Consider the following 22,024-nt stretch of genomic DNA (forward strand, 5'->3'; position numbering starts at 1 on the left):
TTACCTCGAGCAATTAAACAGAGAACTGACTCGTGGAGATAACATCTTGGACCTACTGATAACAAACAGACCCAAACTTTTCGACTCTGTATGTGCAGAACAGGGAATCAGTGATCACAAGGCCGCTGCAGCATCCCTGAATATGGAAGTTAATAGGAATATAAAAAAAGGAAGGAAGGTTTATCTGGTTAGCAAGAGTAATAGAAGGCAGATTTCAGACTACCTAACAGATCAAAACGAAAATTTCTGTTCCGACACTGACAATGTTGAGTGTTTATGGAAAAAGTTCAAGGCAATCGTAAAATGCGTTTTAGACAGGTACGTGCCGAGTAAAACTGTGAGGGACGGGAAAAACCCACCGTGGTACAACAACAAAGTTAGGAAACTACTGTGAAAGCAAAGAGAGCTTCACTCCAAGTTTAAACGCAGCCAAAACCTCTCAGACAAACAGAAGCTAAACGATGTCAAAGTTAGCGTAAGGAGGGCTATGCGTGAAGCGTTCAGTGAATTTGAAAGTAAAATTCTATGTACCGACTTGACAGAAAATCCTAGGAAGTTCTGGTCTTACGTTAAATCAGTAAGTGGCTCGAAACAGCATATCCAGACACTCCGGGATGATGATGGCATTGAAACAGAGGATGACACGCGTAAAGCTGAAATACTAAACACCTTTTTCCAAAGCTGTTTCACAGAGGAAGACCGCACTGCAGTTCCTTCTCTAAATCCTCGCACAAACAAAAAAATGGCTGACATCGAAATAAGTGTCCAAGGAATAGAAAAGCAACTGGAATCACTCAACAGAGGAAAGTCCACTGGACCTGACGGGATACCAATTCGATTCTACACAGAGTACGCGAAAGAACTTGTCCCCCTTCTAACAGCCGTGTACCGCAAGTCTCTAGAGGAACGGAGAGTTCCAAATGATTGGAAAAGAGCACAGGTAGTCCCAGTCTTCAAGAAGGGTCGTCGAGCAGATGCGCAAAACTATAGACCTATATCTCTGACGTCGATCTGTTGTAGAATTTTAGAACATGTTTTTTTGCTCGAGTATCATGTCGTTTTTGGAAACCCAGAATCTACTATGTAGAAATCAACATGGATTCCAGAAACAGCGATCGTGTGAGACCCAACTTGCTTTATTTGTTCATGAGACCCAGAAAATATTAGATACAGGCTCCCAGGTAGATGCTATTTTTCTTGACTTTCGGAAGGCGTTCGATACAGTTCCGCACTGTCGCCTGATAAACAAAGTAAGAGCCTACGGAATATCAGACCAGCTGTGTGGCTGGATTGAAGAGTTTTTAGCAAACAGAACACAGCGTGTTGTTATCAATGGAGAGACGTCTACAGACGTTAAAGTAACCTCTGGCATGCCACAGGGGAGTGTTATGGGACCATTGCTTTTCACAATATATATAAATGACCTAGTAGATAGTGTCGGAAGTTCCACGCAGCTTTTCGCGGATGATGCTGTAGTATACAGAGAAGTTGCAGCATTAGAAAATTGTAGCGAAATGCAGGAAGATCTGCAGCAGATAGGCACTTGGTGCAGGGAGTGGCAACTGTCCCTTAACATAGACAAATGTAATGTATTGCGAATACATAGAAAGAAGGATCCTTTATTGTATGATTATATGATAGCGGAACAAACACTGGTAGCAGTTACTTCTGTAAAATATCTGGGAGTATGCGTGCGGAACGATTTGAAGTGGAATGATCATATAAAATTAATTGTTGGTAAGTTGGGTACCAGGTTGAGATTCATTGGGAGAGTGCTTAGAAAATGTAGTCCATCAACAAAGGAGGTGGCTTACAAAACACTCGTTCGACCTATACTTGAGTATTGCTCATCAGTGTGGGATCCGTACCAGATTGGGTTGATGGAGGAGGTAGAGAAGATCCAAAGAAGAGCGGCGCGTTTCGTCACAGGGTTATTTGGTAACCGTGATAGCGTTACGGAGATGTTTAATAAACTCAAGTGGCAGACTCTGCAAGAGAGGCGCTCTGCATCGCGGTGTAGCTTGCTCGCCAGGTTTCGAGAGGGTGCGTTTCTGGATGAGGTATCGAATATATTGCTTCCCCCTACTTATACCTCCCAAGGAGATCACGAATGTAAAATTAGAGAGATTAGAGCGAGCACGGAGGCTTTCAGACAGTCGTTCTTCCCGCGAACCATACGCGACTGGAACAGGAAAGGGAGGTAATGACAGTGGCACGTAATGTGCCCTCCGCCATACACCATTGGGTGGCTTGCGGAGTATAAATGTAGATGTATAGATGTAGATGTTCTGTGTGATGAAGATCATGTAGTTTTTTGGGCTAGTCAGGATTCATTGGGAGCCTGTGTGTTCTTCAGACCGGAAAGATATGTGTGCTGCCTTGTGAACCCAGCTATTGTCATCTTTGAAGATGTGTGTCTCCACAGCATACTCCTCATGAAGATGTAGGAGGAAGGGCAACAATTGTCTCCTAAAATGTTTAAATAAATGTTTTTGTTCATGTCCACAGTAACCTGAATGAGTGTGCCCAAGGTGTGGTATGAAAAACACTCCTGAAACATGGCAGAACCACCTTTGAACTGAACTGCACCCTCAACACACTGCAGGTTAATGCCTCATGAGCAGTCATTGCACTTTCTGCCTTGCATAATTTGATAAGAGACAAATTAGTGACTTGTTGGACCACACCACATAGTTCCAGGTATCTACTGCCCAGTTTCTGTGTTATTTTACCCACTGAGACATGTAGGTATGTGCTACCATGAGTAATGGTCTTTTTTGTGAGTGAAAAAATGGACTGCAAAATTTTGAAATTTTTATGTCAGGTATTGTTTGTTTTAAGAGAGATAGTGCATTTTTTCCTGCAGATCTCTATGTCACGGAGTGTATGTTTATCCACCATCTATTAATAGATTTCTGTAGTTCTAAGGCTGGCCGCGGTGGCCGTGTGGTACTAGGTGCTTCAGTCCAGAACCGCGAGACTGCTACGGTCGCAGGTTCGAATCCTTCCTCGGGCATGGATGTGTGTGATGTCCTTAGGTTAGTTAGGTTTAAGTTGTTCTAATTTCTAGGGGAGTGATGACCTCAGATGTTAAGTGCCATAGTGCTCAGAGCCTTTGTAGTTCTAAGAACTGATATCTCATTATTCAGTAATATAATGGACCATGTCTAAGTTTTGAAGGCTGTGGGCTGTGATTTGGAGTTTACACATTTACAGTAATTCAGGAGAAGATAGAAGTAAGTAAAAGCTCAACTATGAGTTACATAATTCTACAGAATGTTTCACAATTTCTATTACAGGTTTCTATGGGTTGTAGACAGGATATAGTGGATATAAACTGCCAGAAAAAAATTGCAACACTAAGGAGGAGTTGTGTGACATAAGCAAGAGTTGGTAGGCATGTTGCCATGTCTGAAAGATGGTGTCTACTCAAATTTCATGCCATTCACAAGAGTGGTGTTAGCAGTGCCACTATGAGGATGCATATCAGGTTTGCTTTTAATACGTGCTGTAACGGTCAGTTACCTTTCGTACTGGATATGGTGAGTTGATGTTAGTCAAAAAGACAAGGCCGCCATTATCAACATCTCACCAAGTTTGAAAGAGGTCATGTAATAGGGCTGCAAGGAGACAGATGGTCCATCTGCAATATTGCAGAAAGACTTGGCAGGATATAGCCACTGTACATGATTGCTGGCAGATGCGGTCATGAGAATCTGTTATCGCAAGATGACCAGGCTCTGGATCGTGACGTGGCACTACCGAGAGGGAAGACAGTTGTGTTTGGCACATGACTCTGGCACAACATACTGCATCTGCAGCAGCAATTTGAGCAGCAGCTGGCACCACAGTCACACGACAGACTGTTACAACTGGTTACTTCAAGGACAGCTCCAAGCCAGATGTTCTGTAGTGTGCACTACACTGACCTCAGACCACTGCCATCTGTGACTTCAGTGGTGTCAAGCGAGAGCTTATTGGAGGGCACGGTGGAGGTCTGTTGTGTTTGTTGATGAAAGCTGGTTCTGCCTCGGTTCCAGCAATGGCCATTTGTTGGGTTGTAGGAGGCCAGTTGAGGGCTTACACCCAACCTGTCTGTTTGCTAGACACACTGGATCTGCACCTGGAGCTATGGTCTAAGATTCGATTTCATATCACTCACTCATGGCTCTCCCAAGCACCATGACTGCAAATTTGTACATCAGTTTGGTACTTCAACCTGCTGCACTGCCGCTCATGAACAGCGTTCCTGGAAGTGTTTTCCAACAGGATAATGCTCACCCACATGACACTGCTGTAACCCAACATGGTCCTCAGAGTGGCAGCATGTTGCCTTGGTCTGCTCAGTCATCAAATCTATCTCTAATTGGGCACATGTGGGACATCATTGGACAACAACTCCAGCGTCATCCAAAACCTATTAACTGTCCCTATATTGACAGACCAAGTGTTACAGTCATGGAACTCCATCACACCTGTACAACACAGTGCATGCATATTTTCATGTTTGCATTCACATTCTCGCAGTTACGCTGGTTATTAATGTACCAGCATTTCACATTTGCTATGGCTTATCTTGCACTTACATTAACCTGTGATTTTTCTGTTTTAATCACTTAAATACGGTACCTAGAAAAATGTGTTCCCAAAATTTCATTATTCTACATTAATTATTTTTGGTGCTGCAGTTTTTTCCATCAGTATAGTTTTGATGAAGAACCTATGTCTGGAAATGTATCATTCAGATGTAAAGTAAGTTTGTAGAGCAGATCACTTTCAAATCTACCATTTCAATCTGCACACAGTGGAAACAATGAGCTCTGACATGTGTTTTCTAGGGAGCTGCTCCCTGTGGCAATCCTGCTGTTTGTGTGGGTGGTATGAGACTGTGAGGGGAAAATGGCATGGGAGATCTGTCTGCAGAATACATCTGCGGGATAGTGCCTGTCTGTGAAGGCCCTGGTGAGACTCTCAGCATACTGGCAAGGGAGTCATTGTAGATACAATGCCCCCAAAAACCCAACAATTCTGGATGCACCATTCTAGCTGGTTACTGTGACCCATTGAAAGAATTTTGGTCCTCATTGACCAACACCGTCACTTAACTGCCCATAATCTAGCCTGCCATGTCAAAGATACCAACCATTTCCTTCACACACTCTACATCATCCCCACCCATTTACCTCCCAGATCCCTAATCATCGGTGTTGATCCCGCTTGCCTGTATACTAACATCCCTCTTGCCCATGATCCTGCCTCTATTGAACACTACCTTCCCTAACATCCTTCAGACTCCAGACTCACTAGCTTATTCTTCATGCACCTTACTAACTTTGTCGTAAATCACAACTCTTTTTCTTTTAACACAATGTATACAAACAAATCTGCAGCAAAGCTGTGGGCAACTGCATGGCACCACCCTATGCCTCATAGAGGAGATTTTTCTAGACTGCCAAAATGCCAAACCCTTAGTCTGCTTCAGGTTTATTGATGATATCTTCATAATCTGCACTCGGGACCAAGACAACCTCTCCTCATCCCTCACAGCCTCAACACCTACTCTCCCATATGCTTCACTTGGTCCTTCTCAACCCTGTTTGCACCTTCCTGAACATTGACCTCCTCCTCTGTGATGGCTCCATCAAAACCACTGTCCACATTAAATCCACACCTGCATTTTGACAGCTGTCGTCCCTTCCACACCAAAAAATCTCTCCCATACAGCCTCGTCAGCTGGGAACAGCATATCTGCACTGGAAAACCTCCCTTCCCCAGTATGCTGAAAGTCTCACCAAGGCCTTCACCAAGGCCTTCACAGACCTAGTCTGCAGACAGGTTTCTCATGCCATTCCCCCACACACCACAATCCTCCCTCTTCCCTCTAGAGCCAGTTACAAAAGAGTGCCCCCTTTGTCACCAAGTACCTCCCCGGACTGGAACAACTGCACCATATCCTTCATCAGGCCTTTGATTATCTATCATCAGGCCCTGAAATGAGGGAACCCTACCCAAGGTTCTTTCCACTCCTAAAGTGGTGTTCCATCACCCATCCAACCTCCACAACACCCTAGTTCATACTTAAGCCACTCCCAATCCCGATCTGTTTCTACTGGAATCATATCCCTATGGAAGACCCATGTGCAAGATCTGCCTAGTCCACCCAACCAACACTCATTCCATTCTTGTCCGGGCTTATTTTACCCCATCAAAGGCCAGGCCACCTGTGAAAGCAGCTATGATATATCAGCTCTGGTGCTACATTGCACAGCTTTTTACATTGGTATGACTATCAGCCAGCTGTCCACCAGGATGAACTGCCACTGCCAAACTGTGGCCAAGAGAACATAACATGCTTAATTTCAATGGCTGCTTCACTACCCGGGGCATCTGGATCCTCCCCTCCAACACCAGTTTTTCTGAACTGTGCAAATGTGTATTATCTTTACAATACATTCTCCACTTCCAAAATTATCCCATCCTCAACCAACAGTAACCTACCGTATGCACACACTTCTTCACTGAATAGTTTCCGCCCTGTCCATCCTGTCACCTCCTTCCTCTTCTCGTCTCTCACCTCCTCCCTCTTCTCGTCTCTCACCCTCACTGTATGCCACCCTCTGCCAATGCCCCTCTTGTCCTTTTTCACTCCCCATTCCCCCTCCTCCTTCCTGCTCTACAGCCTTCCAGTGCTCCGTCTGTTGACAGTCTAGCCCTGCGCACAGTGCCAGACAGTGCTCTTTCCTTCTACCTCCCATGCTGTCCCTTCCCCACTCTCTCCGGATTGCTGCTTCCATTCTATGTGATTGTTGCATTCTGATCTGAGCTGCCAGAGATAATGCTCATGTGTGTGTGAGGTGTGCTTGCTTTTGTGTGTGTGTGTGTGTGTGTGTGTGTGTGTGTGTGTGTGTGTGTGTGTGTTTCCTTTTCTGATGAAGGCTTTGCTGAAAGCTAATGTGTAAGTGTCTTTTGTTGTGCCTGTCTGCAGTTCAGTGTGTCTTTTTATGGTGAGTAGCAATCTATCTTTCCTTATATTGCTGAATTTCATTAGCATATTGTGTAATAATTTGAAATAAATGGGTCAAGAACTTTTAAAGATTTTGGGAACAACATTAAGCTAAGGCTTGACTTTATATAGTAGCATACACAAATAATTGTTAAACTACCAAAATACAAAAAATTAAGGAACCACATGAAGAGCAATTTTTGTAGCTGAGATGGATGGTTACAGTAATTTGATGACTACCATTAAACTTTACTGGATTATCTTCACTGGTGAAACATAATTCCAGCTTTGTGGCTACAGAAATAGTGAGAAGAGAAGGATTTAGTCATCCAAAAATTCATGTGTGTTATATGAGCAGTATTCAGATGGTCATAAAATTTTTGAGTGTAACATGATTGCTATGAATGGACCTACTTTGCACAAAAACATCATTTATTTATAAGCAAGGCACTACCCCTTCATCTACATTTTAATTAATTTATTAATTTTTATTAAGCATTCATTCATCAGATGTTTAATATACGACATAAGCTATTTTGTATATTATTACATAGTTTTAAATAATGGTACATTACAGTAAAACTGATTCAATGCCAAAAATAATTTTAAGTAGTATAAAATCGAACAATGGAAAATCCAATGGCCTGAGACAATGGTCGTATGTGTGTGTGTGTGTGTGTGTGTGTGTGTGTGTGTGTGAGAGAGAGAGAGAGAGAGAGAGAGAGAGAGAGAGAGAGAGAGAGAGGGGGGGGGGGGACACGACTTTCAGTGGCTTCAGTTCCCAGACAATGTTTCATTGGCAATAACAATAAACAAACTCCATACATATTGAACAATTGCGAAGCACTGCGATGTTTGCTAGTATCTGATTACATACAAACTATTGTTATTTTATCCTTGTGATTACTACTTAAGATCCATGATACAGCAGAATTTTCCAATAAATATCATTTCATAAGGACTATGGTCCAGATGCTCACAAACTTATGCTGAATTAGTCAAATTAGTCGTAAAGGTTATATCTTTATTAATATACCACATATGCTAGAGGTGACAAGACGAACATAAAGTGACCTCAGACATTGTGGAAAAGTGTAGGAGTGCATTTCTTCACTGTTTAGTACAATGATGTGAGCGCTTATTTGAATCAAGGGAGGTTATCACAGTTGTTAAGATACTGGATTTGAATTAATATGTTTATTTAGGTTTCTGTAACTTATTAAATCAATTGAGATGAATGCTTGGGAGGTTCCTCAACAATGCCTCTGCTAATCTCCCAATTTAAATAGTACTCGTATCTCTAAGGACACTGACATATTAATTTGAACCTTTCTTCATGTGTTGTTATAAATTAGTGTGCATATAAACCATTCCTGTCTCTCTAGTGCGTACACAACTTTAGATCTCCTTGTATGAGGAACAGTAATGGAGCCATGCATATTGCTAAGACATTAAATCCAAAAAGATTCAGTTAAGATTGCTGAGGCCTATGATTTATGTATACACAATAAAAAAGTAAACTTATTAAAATATTAGAATTCACATAATTGTGATGTTCTGCTGAGGGGCACTTTTTACCTCTGTCCTCATGGAAACACGCCATAATTTGCTTTGTATAAGACAAGACACAAAACTTGTTGTTGAAAAGTGGTTCCCCTCGACACCAATCGAGGCATCGCCTCGGCACTCCCCACTGTGCACAGCAACTTCTGTGATCAGAACCATCTGAAGTAAGACCAAATGAACATTAGTGACAAAATAGAGTGGACATGTTTTAAAAGATATTTAAACATGATGAACAGAAAGTATTTACCTCTTATTTCTGGAATCGGTGAGTCTACTTTGAAACTAATTAAATTTCAGTGACTAGCAAGCTTTTATATTTGTGTAATAATAATATTAAGTATAGATGAATCAAAACTGTTTCACAGCAGATAATTCATTGTTCAGCAGGATGGAATTTTGTGGATATAATTTTACTTATTCTGTGGGTTTTCTAGGGCAACAGTGATAATAACTGTATTACTTAAATATGATCATCACCAGATCTACACTCCTGGAAATTGAAATAAGAACACCGTGAATTCATTGTCCCAGGAAGGGGAAACTTTATTGACACATTCCTGGGGTCAGATACATCACATGATCACACTGACAGAACCACAGGCACATAGACACAGGCAACAGAGCATGCACAATGTCGGCACTAGTACAGTGTATATCCACCTTTCGCAGCAATGCAGGCTGCTATTCTCCCATGGAGACGATCGTAGAGATTCTGGATGTAGTCCTGTGGAACGGCTTGCCATGCCATTTCCACCTGGCGCCTCAGTTGGACCAGCGTTCGTGCTGGACGTGCAGACCACTTGAGACGACGCTTCATCCAGTCCCAAACATGCTCAATGGGGGACAGATCCGGAGATCTTGCTGGCCAGGGTAGTTGACTTACACCTTCTAGAGCACGTTGGGTGGCACGGGATACATGCGGACGTGCATTGTCCTGTTGGAACAGCAAGTTCCCTTGCCGGTCTAGGAATGGTAGAACGATGGGTTCGATGACAGTTTGGATGTACCGTGCACTATTCAGTGTCCCCTCGACGATCACCAGTGGTGTACGGCCAGTGTAGGAGATCGCTCCCCACAGCATGATGCCGGGTGTTGGCCCTGTGTGCCTCGGTCGTATGCAGTCCTGATTGTGGCGCTCACCTGCACGGTGCCAAACACGCATACGACCATCATTGGCACCAAGGCAGAAGCGACTCTCATCGCTGAAGACGACACGTCTCCATTCGTCCCTCCATTCACGCCTGTCGCGACACCACTGGAGGCGGGCTGCACGATGTTGGGGCGTGAGCGGAAGACGGCCTAACGGTGTGCGGGACCGTAGCCCAGCTTCATGGAGACGGTTGCGAATGGTCCTCGCCGATACCCCAGGAGCAACAGTGTCCCTAATTTGCTGGGAAGTGGCGATGCGGTCCCCTACAGCACTGCGTAGGATCCTACGGTCTTGGCGTGCATCCGTGCGTCGCTGCGGTCCGGTCCCAGGTCGACGGGCACGTGCACCTTCCGCCGACCACTGGCGACAACATCGATGTACTGTGGAGACCTCATGCCCCACGTGTTGAGCAATTCGGCGGTACGTCCACCCGGCCTCCCGCATGCCCACTATACGCCCTCGCTCAAAGTCCGTCAACTGCACATACGTTTCACGTCCACGCTGTCGCGGCATGCTACCAGTGTTAAAGACTGCGATGGAGCTCCGTATGCCACGGCAAACTGGCTGACACTGACGGCGGCGGTGCACAAATGCTGCGCAGCTAGCGCCATTCGACGGCCAACACCGCGGTTCCTGGTGTGTCCGCTGTGCCGTGCGTGTGATCATTGCTTGTACAGCCCTCTCGCAGTGTCCGGAGCAAGTATGGTGGGTCTGACACACCGGTGTCAATGTGTTCTTTTTTCCATTTCCAGGAGTGTAGTTATGAGAATGAAGAAGTGTGTAACAATTTCAAGAGGACAGTCCTAGCATTACTTTCATGTATTTGTTCTGGGAAATACGCTCCAAAAACAGGCACAAATATCAACATGAGACAGTATACCACTACAGACACTAATAGTGATAAAACACATCTATAGCACTGACATTACAGCTACATAGTATATTAACGTAAGACAGAAATCACAGTTACTTCATGAAAATATATTTAAAGTGTAGCAGAAAAATATCAAAGACAGTTCAAAAGCTCCCAAGAACAATTACAAGAGGAGTCATTACTGTTACACATTTTTAAGTAAAAAGAAGGACAGTCACTCCACAGGAAGAACAAATGTTAGAGTTTAAACAGTGGAAAATCCAGGGTGTAATGTCAGAATATTATGAAAAGGAAAGTTGCTATTCACCATATAGCAGAGTTGCTGAGTCACAGATAGGTGCAACAAAAAGACTGTCACAAAATGAGCTTCGGCCAACAAGGCCTTTGTTGAAAATAGACACACACACACACACACACACACACACACACACACACACACACACACACATGCGTACACAATTCACACATTGGTTCAGGTACCAGAGATTGTTAATGTGTGTGTGTGTGTGTGTGTGTGTGTGTGTGTGTGTGTGGTTCTTTTCCCCATAACAAAGACATTGTTGGCCAAAAGCTCATTCTGTGACAGTCTTATTGTTGTGCCTATCAGCAATTCAACATCTCTGCTACAAAGTGAGTAGCAACTACACTTTTCAAAATATTAGAATGTAATGGCCTCATAACAGATTTTGGAAGTCTGCATAGTAAAAAGATTTTGTATAAATGTAAATTCTTTAGGGATTGATTAAAGGGCATTTTTCACTGTTGGTGTTAAAAATTCTCATAGCAGGGCAAGTCCTTCCCAGTTTTAAATAATATATCACGGCCTGCTTTTAACAATACTGAGTTGTGCATGCAGTCTGAATTGTGATATGAAGTTGTGTGTATGGATATTAGTAGGGTGAGTCAATGAACTGAAACATATAGAAAGTAGATATTTGAATTTAAATATAAATCTTATAACTGCCTTATTAATAAAAGAGTAACAGGGCCAAAATATTTGGACGTGTCTCATGAAGCTGTACAAAGCATTGCTCGGTTTTCATGCAGTCTAAAAGAGCAGCTACTTAGGGACATTTCTGAGAGCTGATATAAAAATTATGGGTAACGACTGCAAGTGCAACCAAAGGAAGGAACTTGAATATTTGAACGAAGTGTTATTTTATGGTATAATGTTATTCTGACATTCAATACATAAAATAGTTTCCTCACTCAGCGATAAAGCACAGATTATAATTGAAATGAAGGAAATTTAAGCAATAATAAAGCTTGAGTTATTCAAGAGAGACCACCACCATCACAATCTTCTACTAATGTTAACACATCCAGAGATAGCATAATATTACATTTGTAGCATAAGCTAATGAACTATTCCAGCTAAGCTCCCTTGTCTATCAAATTGTTCATAACATATAACAGGATATATATGTGTGTAGGAAGTGAGACAGCTTAGTGGAAGCAAATAATTGAGGTTTTACAGTATGATGAACGTGATTTTGCTCCTCACATCATTTGTAATCCCAGATTCTGCAGTTAAGTAAATATGATCACTGTACATTCTTCTAACAAAGATCTATATGTTACAGAACATATTTTCTTTCTGGTCTGAAATACGTGCAAGATGTAAAACTTTGCTTCTTCCATTTTTTCCCCAACATTTGAGGTTTTAATGAAACAAATTGGTTACACATATATCATTCAAAGTATTTTCCATCACTGGCCACTACTTTCTCCCATCTTTTTGGCAGTGTATGAATCCCACATCAGAAAAATTGTTCATCTTTTGAAGTGGTCTACGAATCGATCCAATTTGTGACTTCTTCATGAGATTGGAAGTGTTGGTCAGCCAGGCCATGCGCCATTGATCTAAACAGGTGATAGTCAGAGGGAGCAATGTCTGGAGTGGTTGGGGTAGGACTTCTTATTTTAACATTTCCAAGCACTTTTTGACCTCTTTTGCAACTTGGGGTCGAGCATTGTCCTGCTGCAAAATCACTTTATCATGCCTCTTGCTGTATTGCAGCCTTTTGTCTTTTAATGCTCTGCTCAAACACATTAATTGCATTCAATAATGAACTCAGTGATTGTTTCACTTGGTTTTAACACCTCATGGTACACAACAATGAGCTGGTCCCACCAAATGCAGAGCATGATCTTGGAGCCATGAATATTCGGCTTGGCCGTTGATGTTGAAGCATGGCCAGGAAATCCTCATGATTTTTTGCATTTAGGGTTACCATAATGAACCCATTTTTTGTTCCCAGTCACAATGTAATGCAAAATCCCTTCCATTTTTGCCCCTGGAGCAAATGTTCACAAATACTCAAATGCCGTTAAACGTCTCTTGGTTTCAGCCCACATTTGACCCAAGTTCCTTCTTTCTGAATCATGCGCATAGCTTTCAGACATTTTGAAATGGCTTACTGTGTCACTCCCACTAAATGTGCCAATTCTTCTTGAGTTTGACGCAAGTCTTCACTCAGCAATGTCTCCAATTCTGCATCTTCGAAAACATTCTCTCCTCCACCACTATGCCTATCTACAATGTTAAAATCACCGTTCTTGAAGCACTGAAACCACTCACGACATGTTCTTTCACTAATAGCGTCCTTACCATATGTAATTGATAGCATTCAATGAGACTCGGCCATTGTTTTCTTCATACTGAAACAAAACAGTAACAACTCCCACAAATGTCGAGAATTAGGCCCGTAAACTGACATTTTCAGTCAAGAACAATTTTATCGTGCAGACACAAGTTGACTAATGTTTGAATGAGGTTATGTTGACTGAGGTCCAAGCTAACTGCCCAACATCTGCATTCTGATTCTTTCAACCACTGCTTACCGTTGTCGCTGCCTATTGGCAAATGGTGGAAGCAAAGTTGTACACCTTGTACTAAAATTAAGATTTACTTATCCAACAAATGATGATATTGGGACATTGTTATGACTGACATATAAGACTGTTAAATAATTGTTAGAGGAAAAAGCAAAACTGTGTTGCATGACTCAAAATCATTTGTTTTCCCATCAGAATATTCAGGTTGTTAACTATTTTAATTACTGCAGCTAAATTTCTAACATTACATTGTACTGATGAAATCCTTACCAGCTGCACACTTCATCAACTTGTCAAAATCATTTATGCACTCTGGTTTATCAATTACAGCATCAATGTCTAAGTAGAATGAGCATGCTACCATACAGCTTGATGTCACATTTTGTTCAATGCAGCATTGTGTCACATTGTTGCTGGCAGCCTGTAAAATGATTACAATACATAATTTTTACGTTTACACAGAGTGACTACACTATTTTACCATATCTATGTGAACATAAAATAATAAGTGGAGGCAATGTATATGAAAATTTACGGGAGTGGCAAAATAAAACTACAGGAAAGGTGGGATCTCTATTGTCTATGGAAATTAATTAATGTGAGATGACTGGGATGAATTATGCAGCTGACAATGCAATTGTAATCCAACCACCATGTTAACTACACAAGAGATTCATTTTGGTGTATTTTGTGGATGTACTTTTTATTTTTGTGCAAGCTGATTGCTGTTATCATGGCTCATGGTCACATAGTGTTTTGAAGATACCACATATGTTATGTGGATTCAGACTGCTGGGACTACGTTCCAGCATGTCACAGCTTAATGTTGTAGAGTGGGCTTTAATTCCCACATGGTTGACAATGATAAAATGTTGAAATTGCAATCACAATAAATATTTTTTACAGCCATATGTGGAATGACTACTTTCTGTAATTACATTTAGACTGTACCCTCATCGAAATTCTGAAATGAGATTAAGTTAGTAGAGCAATAGAGAGACAGAGATAGATAGATAGATAGATAGATAGACAGACAGACAGACAGAGAGAGAACACCAAGAGTGATTGGGGGGGGGGGGGGGGGGGGTGAATTTGAAGTGATTATAAGGCCTCAGAAAATTCTGTAGCAGTAATCTTTCTGATATCTGTTGTGAAAGGACAAATTCCAGCACATCTTCAAGGATTCCATCATGGCATTAAAAAAATATACAAGAAATGGCCAGTGATGTCTGCCCTTAGATGTTCTGCACAGTCTTGGTTCTAAACTGGTAACTTCGGTGAACTTAACAGTGTTTAAATATACCTTCAGTGTTGTGATGGGTAGCTGTTACACAAATACCTAATCTGCAAGCATACTGACATAATGGATCCAATTTCATACTATGCAGATGGAAGTAATTGGAAAAAGGTGTCGATTTGAATATGCACTAAATTATTTCATGAATGAAAAACTTAATCCCTCATTGAATTAGTTACCATTATACATGTATGTTTTTTATTTTGTGTTCTGTAGTTTAATGAATTATTAACTTTGAACTGAGAAGCCCGAATCATAGAAAAAATGCAACGTAAGTACAAAAAGAAAAAAAGAAAAAGATATTTACCACATTTCGTATTCTAACAGAAACAGGGCGTGTTTTGCTTCCAAAGGCATTCTCTGCATGGCAGAAGTAATCCCCTTCATCTTCACTGCCAATTTTGTGAATAGTAAGTTGCATTATATATTTATCTTCCTCCTGGAACAAACAGGACAGAAAGACCATGTAAGTAGAGAGAAGAAAAAAATGTAAGACAAGACTGAACACTGTCTTAATGTCACTTGTCCACACTTCTTTTTATTAGTGCAAAACAAACACACACACACACACTATTGGCATAGCAGTGTAGCCAAAATAGGGTGAGAGATTGTCAGATGGAGTTGACGAAAGAAACAAGAAAGGAGAGAGAGAAATGGAGGGGATGAAGGAAAGGAGGTTGACGAATAGGGAGGGACAGGAGCAAGGAAACAGGACAGTAATGTAGCATTAGTGAGCTTGTTGTGGTTCTGGCAGGAGAAGTAGTGTATGGCACACAGTGGAACAGAAGAGTGAAGAGGGTGTGGTGTGGGGAGGAGATGGACACAAGGTAGAGCAGAAGAAAAGCAGGACAGGAGAAAGAAGTGTGCTTGTAGAATAATGGAGTAAAATATTTGGAGGGGGATGTGGAGAAGTAGCAAATCATGGTAATGTGGATGGAGGTGGGTTTGGGATAGCAAATAGTGGAGACTAAGGCCGGGAGGATTGCTGGACTAAGGGATATGTTCTAAGGACAATTCACATCTATGAAATTTGAAGAAGCTGATGTTGGAGGGACAGGGGAGGATCAGATGGCAAAGGTTGTGAAGTGCCCATTACAGTCAAGCAGGTTGTGCTTAGCCACTGGGTGACTGCTCATTCAACTAGCCATATCCACTTAAAAGGCTATATACTAGTTGTAGCACAGGTGATATATGGCCTGACGACCTTCACAGCTGGCACTGTCTCTGATGGGATAGCATATCCCTGCAGCAGAATTGAAGCAGGATGTGCTCAGTGGGCCTTGTACCAGTGTCTTCTACAGGGGTCAGACTCCTGTAGAATATATATATATATATATATATATATATATATATATATATATATATATATATATATATATATATATATATATATATATATAGGGAAACATTCCACGTGGGAAAAATATATCTAAAAACAAAGATGATGTGGCTTACCGAACGAAAGCGCTGGCAGGTTGATAGACACACAAACAAACACAAACACACACACAAAATTCAAGCTTTCGCAACAAACTGTTGCCTCATCAGGAAAGAGGGAAGGAGAGGGAAAGACGAAAGGATGTGGGTTTTAAGGGAGAGGGTAAGGAGTCATTCCAATCCCGGGAGCGGAAAGACTTACCTTAGGGGGAAAAAAGGACGGGTATACAATCGCACATACACACACATATCCATCCACACATATACAGACACAAGCAGACATATTTAAAGACCAATATATGTCTGCTTGTGTCTGTATATGTGTGGATGGATATGTGTGTGTATGTGCGAGTGTATACCCGTCCTTTTTTCCCCCTAAGGTAAGTCTTTCCGCTCCCGGGATTGGAATGACTCCTTACCCTCTCCCTTGAAACCCACATCCTTTCGTCTTTCCCTCTCCTTCCCTCTTTCCTGATGAGGCTATATATAATGATTATAATAGAGGGAAACATTCCACGTAGGAAAAATATATCTAAAAACAAAGATGATGTGACTTACCAAATGAAAGTGCTGGCAGGTCGACAGACACACAAACAAACATACACACAAATATGTCTGCTTGTGTCTGTATATGTGTGGATGGATATGTGTGTGTGTGCGAGTGTATACCCGTCCTTTTTTCCCCCTAAGGTAAGTCTTTCCGCTCCCGGGATTGGAATGACTCCTTACCCTCTCCCTTAAAACCCACATCCTTTCATCTTTTCCTCTCCTTCCCTCTTTCCTGATGAGGCAACAGTTTGTTGAGAAAGCTTGAATTTTGTGTGTGTGTGTGTGTGTGTGTTTTTTGTGGAAGAACATTACATCGATAAGGCCACTCTGTGGACTACAGTGATATGAAGATTTTAGCTTCCGCCTCTTGGGAGCAATGGAGATTTGATTAAAAGATAATTTAATAAATTGCAAATAATTCGGACAAGTTATGCAAACTGGCCCTTGCAATAATTAAGCTGCAGAGAAGTTTCCATGGTGTTGCCACAACAATAGATATATTCAGAAAGGTTCTAACCAATTGAGCACTTTCTCCACCTGTTACAGGGGCAGGTATTATAAGGTACACTTCTTTGCTGTTGACCAGCACCTGTGGCTTGAACTTGTATGTGCCATACCACCATGGAACAGCATATAAGGCCACTCTTGCCACCTGAGCCTCTGTCTCACTCTGAGGATGGCCAGAAGATATGTAACCAAGATGAAGATATGTAGCCAAGATATCAGTAGTAGAGTTGCAGTTGGCACGGCTGCTTGTACAAATGTAATATGGTATGAATCTGTGGTTTGCTCCACAAATTTCTGAGCATTGGATGAAGAATAGTCCAGGTCAGTTTATTGTGAATGTTCCTTGATTTAGTTGACCTGATTATTCATTATGGCATGAAAAGCTGAAAATGTACAAACAATTGTTTGTTTGCATGATACACTTCTTAAGAAGTTTTGAAACTGTCGTAAGCTATGCAGATACTCTGATTGCTTCAAACTTCCAACAGGTGGAGTTGAAATTCGACAGTCAACAATAATCATCCATACTGCATATTCCATGTCCTGGAAAATCCTGCTATGTAACTTAATGTATGGTTTCTTGGTGCAGAGTTGTGAGAAAATGCAACATTAACTATCAATAGCTAGCAATAAGCATGATTGCTGCTGTTCTTTGCTTTCTGCTTGTTACATCTACAGTTACACAAGTACTCTTCATGCCATTGTTCAATGCATGACAGAGGGTACTTAGTACAAATTATTAGCAATTTTGTGTCCTATTCCATTTGCATACTGATGAAGGGAAAATGGCTATTTATAAGGGGTGACCAAAAAGTTTCCATTCAAAGGTCATGTAGTCCACAATCAGCATGCCAATCAGACAAAATCACCAAGAGCAGTTATCCCAGTGATGCACCAGGTTGAAGATACCTGCTTGGCAAAACAATGTGTCCTGCTCTGTGAAGAAGTCTATAAATGCCCGCTGCACATCCTTGTACAATAGGAATTGTTGATCCTTCAAGGCATTTTTTAAGGGACTGAAGGCTGATAATCATGTGAAGAGAGATTAGGATTATGGGTTGGGTGCTCTAGTGCATTCCACTTTTGAGGTTGTGTAATTTATGCATTAAGACATTATGAGGACTTGTATTATCATGAAATTGGCGCACCATTCCACAATAGTGATTTTTGACAGACATGCTGTCCCATACAATTCTTCATTCTCTGATGGATGTCTACCAATGTTTGTCCTTTGGCAACCAAGAAAATAACACTTTGGTCCTATTTGGACATGTTTGCTAATAACATCACCATAGTTCATGTTTCCACATTTACCACAAGCACATCTGAAAGACACAAATGCCATGCCAAACTAATCCCTTGCCTACATGTTGGTTCTTTTATTCCCTCATTGTAGTCATGCTATGTTGCATATATGCCTAAGTGAAGACTTCAAACAGAAGCTTCTTGATAGCTCCTTACACAAGCTCCTGTAGCTTTTTATCTTATCTTATTCTCATAGTAACAGCACAAGATTTATTTATTTATTTATTTATTTAGTCCTTCAAATCCTACATGTATAGAATATATACAAGGATATTGGACATGGTTAGGTGTTTACAAGATAAAATACAGTTTGCATTGCAATCCTAAGGACTAGATATTGAAGTAATGTAGCAAAGATTCATACATACAACAAACATTACAGGCAACATACAAAGTAGAATATTCATAATGCATCTTTTTTTGTTGTTGTTTGGCTTTTATGTATTCTGTCAGACTGTAAAAGCAATGATCAATTAAATATGCCTTTACTTCAGCCTTAAAACTACAGAGTTTACCTGCTGATTTAATATGGTTAGATAGATTATTGAAAATCTTTATCCCAGTATGTAGTGTGCCTTTTTGGCACAATGATATTCTCACCTGTTTCATATTAAGGTCAGAGTTTTACCTTTTATTGTGTGCATGTATATCTTCATTTTTTTAATAAGATATCTGGGTGTCTATCAATATATTGTTTGATGAAAACTAATGTTTCATAGATAAAAATGCAAGGAAGAGGAAGAACTGTCAGTTTTTTGAATATGGGTCTGCATGATTTCATATTGTTTACCCCTTCAATAATTCTTAATATTCTCTTTTGCATCCTGAAAAGTCAGCAGAACTGTAGCATATTCTTCCTTGTTAAATGCATTTCTGAACAAATCTCACAGTTCAATTTTACAGTCCTTTTGCTTGTTTTAATTTAAATTAACCTTCCACTGCTATGCTCTGCTGATTTGGTTTGAGATACTGTATAAGAAATGTAGCACCAGGGAAAATGGTGCTTGCATGAAAGAAAATGCAGCATACAAGAGCATTAGTGCACTGGAATATGATGGGATATGCGAAAAGTAGTTTTCCATGCAGCACTGATTAGTTAAACTTCCATGACAGATGTGATTTCACAGTAAGTCTGTTTTACTTTATTTGTACTGAGAGATAATGTAAATGGCAAATGTGTTGTCTCTGGCTGATACATCACTGTCTTTCTTCATTAAAATATGCATCATTCATGCATATTGAGAATAGAATAGAAAAGGCCTAAGTTCTGTACTACAAACTCCTGCACTGCTGATTTCGCTTCTGGTTTAAAGAATTTATGTTGCTGTCACATTATAGCCTGTATTCACCTCCAACATTACCTACTGAAACCATAAACTTTGGAATAAATTAAAGTACATCAGTCACTACTTTGTCAACAACAATGTCTTGTACTTCAGATTAAACCAAACAGTAATGCAAAAATAGCAATGGATTACAACATACTTAAGTGGTAAATAAAAAATTATTATTTATAATTATATAACTGAAAAGTCATGAAATGATTATTATTACTGTTAAAAGAAGGTTAACTATGATGTCAAAAATTAAATTTGTAATAAAATAAAAGGTAGGAGACAATTATCATCCCATATAAAAGTATCACCCTCCATGAACCATGGAATTTACTGAGGTTGGCTGGCTTATATGCCTCAATGATACTTATGACTGTACCATATGTGTAACCACAACAGGAGGAAATACACTGAGGTGACAAAGTCATGAGATACCTGCTAATATCATGTCAGACCTCCTTTTTCCCAGCATAGTGCAGAAGCTCGATGTGATATGGACTCAACAAGTTGTTGGAAGCCAGTGCAGAAACACTGAGCCATGTTACCTCTATAGTGTCCTCAATTGCAAAAGCATTGTTGATGTAGGATTTTGTGCATTAACTGACCTCTCAACTATGCCCCATACATGTTCAATGAGATTCATAGTGGGCATTTTGGGTGGCCAAATCATTCACTCGAACTGTCCAGAATGTTCTTCAAATCAATTGCGAACAATTGTGGCCCAGTGACATGGTGCATTGTCATCCATAAAAATAAAGTCCAGGAATGGCTGCGAATGGGCTCACAGTATCCAAAATTAACCATTTACCGTCATATGATTGGTTCACTTGGACCAAAGGGCCCAGTCCACTCCATGTAAATACAGCCCACCAGCTTGCACAGTTCCTTGTTAACAAAATTGCGTCTGTGGCTTCATGGAGTCTGTGCCACACTTGAACCTTACCATCAGCTGTTACCAACTGAAACTGGTACTCATCTGACCAGGCTGCAGTTTTCCAGTCTAGCGTCCACCAGATATGGTCAAGAGCCCAGGCAAGGTGCTACAGACGAGGTCGTGCTGTTAGCAAAGCCACTCACATCGGTCATCTGCTGCCGAAGCCCATTATGGCCTAACTTCACTGCAAGTCCTAATGTATAAATTCATCATATGTCCCACAATGATTTCTGTGGTTATTTTATGCAGTGTTGATTGTCTGTTAGCAATGACAACTCTATGCAAATGCCATAGCTCTCAGTTGTTAAGTGAAAGCCATCGGCTACGGCATTGTCTGTGGTGTGAAGTAATGCCTGAAACTTGGTATTCTCAGCATGGTCTTGACTCTGTGGGTCTCAGAATACTGAATTCCTGAATGATTTCCGAAATGGGGTGACCCATGCATCTAGCTCCGACTACCATTCTGTATTCAGAGTCTGTTAATTCCTGTTATGTTGCCATAACTACATTGGAAATCTTTTCTGCATGACTAACCTGAGTACAAATGACACTTCTGCTAATGCACTGACCTTTTATACGTTGTGTACGCATTACTAATGCCATCTGTGTAAGTGACTTTTGTCACCTCAGTGTATGTGGAGAGGCCAGAATAACTTGTGGCTCTTTAAGAGATTTTAAAAGTGGGAATGGATAGGTTGTAGTTAGATATTGTGGGAGTCAGTGAAGTGAGGTGGTAAGAAGGACAGGACTTCTGTTAAGGTGAGTGCAGGATTATCAATACATAATCAAATAGGGGAAACAGAGACGTAGGCCTAATAAGAAAATAGAAACACAGGTAAGCTACTATGAGCAGCATAGTAAATGCATTATTGTAGCCAGGAAAGACACAAAGTCAATACCCAGCACAGTAGTACAAGTTTATATGCAAATAGTTCCACAGATGAACAAGAGATTGAAATAATGTTTGATGAGGTAAAATAAATTGTTCCAATAATTAATGGAGACTAAAAAATAACTTTGATGGGTGACTGGAATTCAAAAGTAGAAAAAAGAAGAGAAGGAAAAAGAGTAGAAAAATATGGACTGGGCAAATGGAATGAAAGAGGAAGACAAGAGATAAAATGTTGTGCAGAGCAATATTTAATCACTGCTAACACTTAGTTTAACAGTTTGTGAAAGAAATCTGTATTTATTGAATAGCCTTGGGTATATTGGAAGGTTTCAAATGGT

General features: G+C 40.8%; 1 protein-coding gene across 4 annotated transcripts in view; it reads right to left on the minus strand.

Moving 5' to 3' along the window:
• The window catches only part of LOC126237234 (Ig-like and fibronectin type-III domain-containing protein 1), a 1,152,289-nt gene that overhangs the window by 23,672 nt on the left and 1,106,593 nt on the right, over positions 1-22,024 (minus strand). For all 4 annotated transcript variants that reach the window (XM_049947130.1, XM_049947127.1, XM_049947128.1 and 1 more), the window contains 3 exons: positions 15,036-15,167; positions 13,702-13,852; positions 8,582-8,728 (listed from right to left, as the gene is read on the minus strand). In XM_049947130.1, the coding sequence (XP_049803087.1) occupies positions 8,582-8,728; positions 13,702-13,852; positions 15,036-15,167 (430 nt within the window). The remainder of the gene's footprint in view (positions 1-8,581; positions 8,729-13,701; positions 13,853-15,035; positions 15,168-22,024) is intronic.

The sequence above is a fragment of the Schistocerca nitens genome, chromosome 2, assembly GCF_023898315.1.
Source record: "Schistocerca nitens isolate TAMUIC-IGC-003100 chromosome 2, iqSchNite1.1, whole genome shotgun sequence".
Classification (NCBI taxonomy): domain Eukaryota; kingdom Metazoa; phylum Arthropoda; class Insecta; order Orthoptera; family Acrididae; genus Schistocerca; species Schistocerca nitens.